The sequence below is a fragment of the Hibiscus syriacus genome, unplaced genomic scaffold, assembly GCF_006381635.1.
Source record: "Hibiscus syriacus cultivar Baekdansim isolate YM2019G1 unplaced genomic scaffold, ASM638163v2 tig00001478_pilon, whole genome shotgun sequence".
NCBI classification, from domain to species: domain Eukaryota; kingdom Viridiplantae; phylum Streptophyta; class Magnoliopsida; order Malvales; family Malvaceae; genus Hibiscus; species Hibiscus syriacus.
The window spans coordinates 2,594,698-2,604,287 of record NW_024061874.1 but is presented as its reverse complement, the minus strand read 5'-3'; the positions used below and the strand labels follow the sequence as shown (position 1 = coordinate 2,604,287).

Sequence of the window (9,590 nt, the reverse complement as noted above, 5' to 3'; positions counted from 1 at the left end):
AAATAGAAAAAAAATTCAGCATTATAAATTAATCTAAATTTTAGAATTAAAAATTTTATATTAAAATAACAAAAAAATATATACATTCTTTGAAGAGGTCACAAATTTAAAAATAAAAAAAGTTATGGGGCCAAAGCCGAAGTCTCCTCCTAGGCTTTGTATTGTTTGGACCCAACTGACAAGGACTTTATACTTTTAGTGTATATGGGAAAAGTATATTTTAATATTTAAAAATTAATAATTAAATTTAAATATTTTTTACACAAAACTTTTAATTTATATGGTATTCTTAACATAAAATTATATATTTTCCCGACATCATTGTATATAGAAGTGTGCAATTGATTTTACTAAAACTTAGTTAATTTATTCGACCCATTCACATAATAATTGAATTTATTTATTTTCACGGTCATAATCGATTTAATAAGGGGAGCTACGTATAGTTGAAGGTGAAAATGTCTATATCTTAAAATTTAAATTTTATTCGATTAATTTTTTATTTTATTAATGGTGTTCTCCTTGAAATTTTATTTGTGTCCACCTCATTTAAAAATTTTGTGTTGCTAGACTATATGTGCTCACCTTAAAATAATTTTTTTAAATCAATCATTAAATTTAATAAAATAACTTTGAACCATGTTTTATAATATTTTGATATAACAAATTAAGACAAAATATTTTTGGACTTGATTGAATTTGTTCAAAGTTTTCAAAAATAATTCAAAGTTCATTAAACTAGAATTTGAGCACAAAACTATTTTCTGGCTACGTAGTACGGATATTGTTCTTATAATATCGATACTACATGAACAATACATTTAAGAGATTTTCATTCTTATTTTTCCTTTCTTTTATAAATATTAGTGTTTTAATGAGCCTAATTTTTGTAAACACGCTACCTTTAAGAGGTTTTCTTGTTTACTTCTTCTAACCTTTTGTAAAGGGGATTGATTCTAGCTTAGCCTTTGAAAAGCTAGGGAGTTGTAAATGTTATCTCTTTGTCCTGTAAAAAGAGAGAACAAATTAGTGAATTTGTTAGAAAATCCTAAGTGGGGAGCTTAGGTAGTGGATGTAGACTTGGTTGAGTAGTCGAACCGCTATAAATCCTTATGCAAATTGTTTCATCTTTATACTCCTTACTCGCTAAACTCAAAAAGCCAATTCACTCTATTTTAGCAAATTACTCGGTTGATCAATTTGAGCTCATCGAATCCCAACAGTTGGTATTAGAGCTTGACTCATTAGAAGGTTTAACAACCTTGAGACTATTCTTGAAGAAGCTCTATCGATTCCCGACACAATCGATAAGATGGCTTCAACCTCCGGTTCCTACAACATTGAAGACTCTAAACCGGTCAACAAGTCACCTTATTTCAATGGAGCAAATTATGTCTATTGGAAGAATAAGATGATGCTCTTCATTCAAGCCAACAATCTAGGAGCTTGGAACTCAATCATGAAATGATACTCCATTCCAACCGATGATATGGATGATTGGTGTGATGGAGAGAAAAAGAAGTTCCAACTAAATGCAAAGGCTATGCACATTCTATTTTGTGCATTAGGTCTAGATGAATATGGAAGAATATCCTCTTGTTCAAATGCCAAAGAGATATGGGATAAGCTCCAAGTCACTCATGAAGGAACCAATGAAGTGAAGGAAACCATAATTAGTCTTATCAACCATAGCTATGAGAATTTCAAGATGAAACTGATGAAGACATTAAAGCTATGACGGATATATTTTTCATGTTTGTCAACGGTCTCAAGGGATTTGGAGAAGTGATCCCTAATGAGATGCTTATGAGGAAGATGCTCTACTCTCTCCCAAAGTCTTGGCAATAAAAAAAGATGACAATTATCGAAGCTAAGAACCTAAAGTCACTCACTCTTGATGAGCTTATTGGTTCTCTTCTCATTCATGAGTTGATGGTAAAGAAAGAAGAAGAATATGAAGAAAAGAAAATTAAGAAGAAGGAGGTAGACATTGCTTTCAAATCCACCAATGAGAGTAATCAAGACTCAAGTGAAGAGGTGGATGAAGGTGATGATGAAGAAGAAGAGATGACCAAGCTCTTCAAAAGATTCAAAAGATTCACGAATTCTAAGGAATTGAAGCATGAATCAAGCAAAAAGAAAGGTCCTCCAGTGTGCTTTGAATGTTAAAGAAATGGGCATGTCAAGTATGATTGTCCCTTCCTAAAGAAGAAGGCATCTGTGGCTGCTTGGAGTGATGAAGATGACTCCAATGATGAAGATGAAGTAATCAATCTATGCCTCATGGCCATCGAAGAAGATTCAATGGTAACTTCTAGCTCTAGTAAATTAAATTCTTATTCTTTTATTGAGTTACAAGTTGCCTATGATGAATTGTATTTGGAATTTGAAACCATGAATTCCAAATATAAGAAATTGATTTCAAAATTCAAAGTTGAAAATGATTTTCTTTTGAAAGCAAAATTAGATTTTTGAAAATGAAAATGAAATTTTGAAAAATGATTTTGAGCTTTCAAAAACCAAAATTGAAGATTTGGAAAAAGAAAATCTAGAATTGAAAGTTACGCTTGAAAGCTTAACAAAAGAAAAAGAAAGCATTTTGAAAAACAATTCATCTATGTTAAAAATGGCAAAATGCTCACATTGTCATTTTCATGGTCATATGGAACATACTTGTCCTTTAAAGAAAGGAAAATGTTTTAAAATTAAACAATTATGTATTCCTAAAGGAACAAGGGACATTGAAATTAACAGTCAATGATCCAAAGTAATTTGGATACCAAAATCCATATAAATGTCTCTTGTAGGTGTGTGGGAGCAATGGTGATGAAAGTGAAGATATTCAAATGCTCTAGCCACACTTGATATGGAATGGGTAACCTCTAAGCTTATTTTGATTATCTTGCATAATTGGTTGCTTATTTAGTTTAAGCATGCATGAGTTTTGATTTTAAATGATTTACATTTTCTATCTCATGTATGTTAAAAAGAATTGTGATGAACATTTTCTAAAGTTTTAATGATTGCACATGCACCTAAATGCAAAAATTGATATTGCATAAATTATATTAGACTTGGATATACTGAATTTCATGTGATACTAGCATGTTTGTTCATCTTTGTTGAAATTCAATTTTTTTAAGTGTCAAACTTTTAAAGTCAATTTTTTTTTGGAAAGCTTTTATTAAGGGGGGCATTGATTTTTCAAATGATTTTATGCTAAAATTTACTACTTACTCTCCATTGTTATTTTTGAACTTTAAAGTTGATTTTTTTTATATAACAAAAAGGGGGAGAAATATGAGTTTGAAAAATTCAATTTCAAGAATGAAAAAGGGGAGCTTTAATATTTTACAAAATATGACTCTTTTTCATTAAATGTTTTATTAAAGGGAAGTTTTGCCAAAATAATTTTTCAAATGTTTTATTATATCAAAAAGGGGGAGATTGTTGAACCATGTTTTATAATATTTTGATGTAACAAATTAAGACAAAATGTTTTTGGACTTGATTGAATTTGTTCAAAGTTTTCAAAAATAATTCAAAGTTCATTAAACTAGAATTTGAACAAAAAATTATTTTCTGGGTTCGTAGTACCGATACTATTCTTACAGTATCGATACTCTCTAGGTACCGATACCAAACAATATCAATATTGTTCATGTGGTACCGATACCAAATGTAAGAAAAGTATCGATACTCTCTAGGTAGTATCGGTTGTTTTTCAAACGGCTCAAATTTCAGAATGCAAAATAGGTACCGATACCCAATGGGCTACCGATACTACTTTACACAATGGTATCGATACCATGAACCATAATATCGATACTGGTAAAGCCCAACGGTCTTTAACGACTAGTTTATTTAAATATTACAAAGGTAGTACCGATACTCTTTAAAGGGGTACCGATACTCCCTGTCTTGGGCAATTTAATTTTGCAGAAAATTAATCTCCAATGGCTTTAAAACATCCCCAATGGCTAGAAACAGCCACAAACTCATTCCAACATATAAAAATAAGTTGATGACACTTGAAGAAGGTTACACAACACCTGTCCAAGCAACCAAACACAAGAGAAGAACTTTTCATTCTTATTGTCCTCTCTTGTAAATATTAGTGTTTTAGTGAGCCTAATTTTTGTGAACACCCTACCTTTGAGAGGCTTTCTTGTTTACTTCTTCTAACCTTTTGTAAAGGGAATTGGTTCTAGCTTAACCTTTGAAAAGCTAGGGAGTTGTAAAGGTTATCTCTTTGTCCTAGAAAAAAGAAAGAACAAATTAGTGAATTTGTTAGAAAATCCTAAGTGAGGAGCTTAGGTAGTGGATGTAGACTTTGTTGAGAAGTCGAACTACTATAAATCTTTGTGCAAATTATTTTATCTTTATACTCTTTACTCCCTAAACTCAAAATGTTAATTCACCGCCTCTTGACAAATTATTCGGTTGATCAATTTAAGCTTCATCGAATCCTAACATATTTAAAATAATTAAATCAAATTAATTCAACCATAAATTCTAATAATCGATAATCAAGCGATAAATTCGATTTAACCACGTGAACTATCTAAGTGAGTTGTACTCTCCAACACGTGGGATTCATTTCATTTTCCTTTGTCTTATTTCATAAATAAGTACTTAAAGTATAATGTCTTCTTCATTTAAATATCTAAAGTATTTTTTGGTCAAACTAAATACTTAAAATTATCTTTTTGATCAAAATAGGTACCTAAAGTATTTTATGTCAAAATAGGTGCCTAAACTATTCAAACCTTTTCATTTAAGTTCTAAAAAATTGACATGTGACATTAATTAAAGAATACTTTAGATACTTAGATGAAAAAATTGAATACTTTAGGTACCTATTTTGACCAAAAAATACTTTAGGTATTTTGACCAAAAATACTTTAAGTACTTAAATAAAAAAAGATGGTATACTTTAGATACTTATTAATTATATAAGCCTTTTCCTTTTGAGTGAACTACTCAATATTCTTTTTTTTTTGTGGTTTCATTTCGATCCCATAATTATTATCTTTTAAAATTATATTTGACATTATATTTTGATTTTATTTCTATTATCCACTGTTAAAAGATTAATGGAGTTGTCCACGTGATAATTTTATATTTTTCAATTATGGTCACATGTCAGTATCATCATTAATTTTTTAACGATGAGTGATCAAAATATAAAATTAAATATGATTTAAAAAAACATAAAGTACATAAATGGTCTCCCAAGGATATTACTTTATTAAGTCCTCAGACTATTAAAAGTTACAAAATGGTCCTTTAACTATAGGGAATTACTTTGTTGAGTCCCTTGACTATTAAAAGTTACAAAATGGTTACTCGATTATTCATTATGTTCCAAACTCATCCTTTTTTCGTTAAACATTTGATGACAAAATGAGTTATACGTTACCCCGCTGACTAAGATATGATAAAATCTGATCTCATAATCTCAAACGACTATCATATCTCAATCAGTATGTTAACGCCCGACTCATATGACCATTAATTTTTTTAACAAAAAGGATGATTTTTGAACATACTGAATTGTTGAGTGATAATTTTGTAACTTTTAATAGTAAATGGACCCAACAAAGCAACTCCCTATGGTCGAGGGACCATTTTATGAATTTTAATAGTCAAATGACTCAATAAAGCAATATCTTATAGTTAAGAGATTATTTCTTTAACAAAATAATTGAGGAACCAAAATGAAACCGTGAAAATAGCTACGTGACTAGATACGTAGTTTACCATTTCTTTTTTGGGGTGTGGATAATGCAGAAATGGGCTTAAAATGAACCCAGTTTGATATTAAATTACCCAATAATATATCAGCCTATTATTTACAGCAAGACGGAGCTTTTGAAGAAGAAAAATCACAGGCCGATGCTAAGGTGTGGATCACCACTATTACAAGCCCTGAGGATGCTATCATCTTCACCATCGTCTTCCCTCATTCTCTGTAACCCTAAACTTAACCACCTTCCCTCTTCTCCTAAACCCTACTCTATTCTCTCCCTCTCCTCTCCTCTCTGTGCTTCTTGCGCTTCCTTTGACACCCAGAGGATGACTCTGTCCAAGCGCTTCACTGCCGCCTCAGCTGACCCGATTCCCACTTCGGATCCGCTTCGACCCCATTCGTCGGATTTGACGGGATCCGAATCCCAATCACTCGTCGTCGTCTCCTTCTACAAGTTTGCCGATTTCCCAGACCATGCTGATTTGCGCAAACCCTTGAAGCTGCTCTGCCAGTACCTGGTATTCCTCATTTCTTCGTTCTCTATTGTTGTTGTGCTTTTACCCTTTATCCTTTTGTAAGTATTGGTTCTTCATATGTTTTGAGAAAATGCTGGTTGATATTTAGGAGTTCTATTTTCCAGCTTTTTTTTTTAATTATCATAGAATGCCAAATGATAATACTTTTTTTAGATTAGCTAAGTAGGAGTGAAGAAAACTCGACTCGAAAAAATTGGATTTTTCAAATAGACACTGAAAACTTGAATCGTAATAGCATAAATTCAACTTGACTAAAACAATTGTTTTTTTTTACTCACACTAAAAAACTTGATTCATGATATATATATATATATCACGCATGAAAAAGAATATGAAGAAATATATAGGTATATATTAATATGCTTATAGAAAACTGTTTAAATTAGAATCAAATAGTACCATAATATTATAAATATTTACAATTAAATTTAAGCATAAACTCGAGCAACTTGAATCCAACCGACTCAACAAAATTTCAAATAAAGTTTGAGTTATAAAATATGACTCGTCAACTCGAATAACTTAATTTTTTTCCTTGTCTCGATCGAATGCTGACTCCTAGCTGTAAGAAACATATTTAGTTGTTATGCTCACTTATATATTATTATTGGCATTGTGTTTTCTCATACCTTGACATTTTAAATCTATGCAACTTTATGCGTTCATCCCATTCATGGCTTACAAGTTGATCCCATCAGTTTGTTTCAGGTGGTATCATTCTAGCCCCTGAAGGGATCAATGGAAGCATTTGTGGCATGCGTGAATCGGTGGAAAGAGTCCTTGGTTTCATCCAATCCGATGACCGTTTAAAGGGGTTAAGGCAGATAGAATCCCCGGTTAGTGCCGAGCAGGAAGCTATCCATCATGGACACTCTACTAGCTCTCCTCTTGCAGCAGGTGAGGATGCACCCTTCCGATGGGACCATGTGCGAGTGAAGTTGAAGAAAGAGGTATTTTCTTTTTAAGCAAAGCAGTGATTTTGTTATTTTTCAGTCTATGTTTTAACAGTGTTTCCATGTACATGTTTTAAACAGATTGTCACTCTTGGAATGCCGGATGTATCACCTATTGAAAAGGTTGGAAGGTATGTTAGCCCAAAGGATTGGAATGCTTTGATCAGCGATCCGGATACTGTGAGTAACTGAACTATTTTACAGTTTTCGGTCATCTATTATGATATACTCATTTTCAGTATTTCACTTATCATTATTTACCGTTTGAAGTTCAAACTGGTTTTCGGACACTCCGCTTCGTCTTCAAGCATTGCTCTTTCTATCTGATTATTTAGAGACCTCGCGAGCTATATTCCTTTAGTTTAACGTTTGAGTCAGCAAGTTCTTGCATAGCATGATGATATTTGTTCATCTGTTGTGGCATAATGAAATAGTATTGGTAGCATTCTAGAGTTCCTATCTCTTACTGAGGTTGATCTTGTTCGAGTGAAATAGAATTGGGTTTAAGTTCTTCCTGGAAAATCATAATTTTGTTTTGATATTAAGAAAGCAAGCGTGAAAAGGTAAGATATTCATTTTTTGTTCCTTAAGTACTTTGATTATGGAGCTTATTGTTTATTTTACTTATATATTTTAGGTTGTAATCGACGTTCGCAATAACTATGAAACTAGAATCGGGATGTTCAAAGGAGCAGTTGATCCATGCACGGCAGCGTTCCGCGAGTTCCCATCTTGGGTGGAGGATCAATTCCAACCTGATGATGCAGATGTAGAGCATGAAAAAGTGAAGGAAGGATCAAATGAAAGCATAACTAAAGATGCAGAGAGTCCAAAACAAAAAATGCCAAAGCGGGTTGCAATGTACTGCACAGGAGGTATTCGATGTGAGAAGGCTTCGAGCTTTATGCTCAGCAAAGGTTTCGACGAGGTGTTTTTCCTATTGGTCCCTATAGTGTTTAGTGATTCATAAAGTTAATATTAGGAATTGATTCTGAATGTCTATCTGAAGTAGTATAGATAACTTCATTAATCAACATTCAACCAAGATAAGATGCCATTTTGCTTTATTGAGTTGTGAAAGTGAACATTCTTTTATCAGGTCTATCACTTGAAAGGTGGGATTTTGAAGTACCTAGAGGAAATCCCGAGAACGGAAAGCCTGTGGGAGGGTGAGTGTTTTGTGTTCGACAAGCGAGTCGCGGTTGAGCATGGTCTGATACAAGGAAATTTCAAGCTTTGCTATGGTTGTAAGCAGCCTGTTAGTGATGCTGACATGGAAGCGCCGGAGTGGGAGTATGGGGTGTCGTGTCCCTACTGTTATTCGACGAAGTCTGAAGAGGAGAAAGAGAGAGCAAGGGCACGACAGAGGCAGTTCGAGGCTTGGGGAATTATTGGCGGTCCCGATAAAGGTCGACGACCAGCAGCAAAGCCAGACAGTATAAAGACTGACCAGACCAATGATTCAGCTTCAGGTTAGCTGGTTGGAAATCGAGTCTATTTTGCGGATGCACTAGTTAGTTTGTGATTGACTGGAGGATTATGTCCGACATTTTTGTAACCAAGGAATGCACAAAGTTAGAGTTGAGGTTGCGGAGGGAAAGGCAAAGAAATTTGCAGAGATGAAGACATATTTCGAGTTGGAATTTCACCTCTGTCCCTGCCTCGTGCTTTAATATTATCTGGTTTACTGTATAATCAAATCTAATCTTAAGCTAAGTTGTCTTATGTAATGCAAGTTTAAAATCCCCAAGACCTTTTTCTCCACAATTACTGCTGGGATAAGGTTTAATATAAGGTGAGTGTTTGATCGAGTCAAGTCAATTTTAAGTTATTTGAGTTGATGAGTCTTATTTTATAATTCAAATTTTACAAATTTTTTTAAGTCGAGTTTATAAAATTTGAGTTGGTTTGACTTGTTTGAGTTTATATTTAAATTTAATTATAAATATTTATAATATTATGATACCATTTGATTTCAGATTAAAAGATTTTCTATAGTCATAATATATATATATATATATATCATATAGAGTTGAGGGATTCAACTCAAATTTGAAAATCAATCCACTAACTATTCAAAATTTTGAGTTATTCAAGTTCTATTTTATAACTTCATTCAATATTTTTGTAAATATTTAGTCGAGTTTATAAAAATCACGATTTGAGTTAATTTGAGTTGAATTTTATGAATTAAAAAGATTAATTTTTGAGCCAAATCAAATTTTGTTCATCTATGTATATTTATATACGTTGCATATAGATTTTGATTCCAATCTAAAATACTTATTAATCATAAGAAATAATAATTCAAATTTAAAATAATTTAAAGGCACAAAACAATTTGAATCT

The 9,590-nt window shown here is 32.3% G+C and overlaps 1 protein-coding gene across 1 annotated transcript; it reads left to right on the top strand.

Annotated features, from left to right (window-relative positions):
- Positions 1–5,873: 5,873 nt before the first annotated feature.
- LOC120127364 (rhodanese-like domain-containing protein 7) lies at positions 5,874–8,973 on the top strand. The gene is made up of 5 exons (XM_039145283.1): positions 5,874–6,270; positions 6,987–7,238; positions 7,323–7,421; positions 7,879–8,169; positions 8,341–8,973. The coding sequence occupies exons 1-5, from the start codon at positions 5,899–5,901 to the stop codon at positions 8,716–8,718; spliced, it is 1,392 nt and encodes a 463-aa protein (XP_039001214.1). The 5' UTR covers positions 5,874–5,898; the 3' UTR covers positions 8,719–8,973.
- The last annotated feature ends 617 nt before the right edge of the window (positions 8,974–9,590 follow it).

Excerpts from the sequence above, each read along its gene's own strand:
- LOC120127364 (XM_039145283.1), top strand. The coding sequence starts at position 5,899 with ATGCTAAGGTGTGGATCACCACTATTACAAGCCCTGAGGATGCTATCA. Across the intron at positions 6,271-6,986 it reads AGCTGCTCTGCCAGTACCTG|TTTGTTTCAGGTGGTATCAT; the intron begins GTATTCCTCATT and ends TGATCCCATCAG. Across the intron at positions 7,239-7,322 it reads GAGTGAAGTTGAAGAAAGAG|ATTGTCACTCTTGGAATGCC; the intron begins GTATTTTCTTTT and ends TGTTTTAAACAG.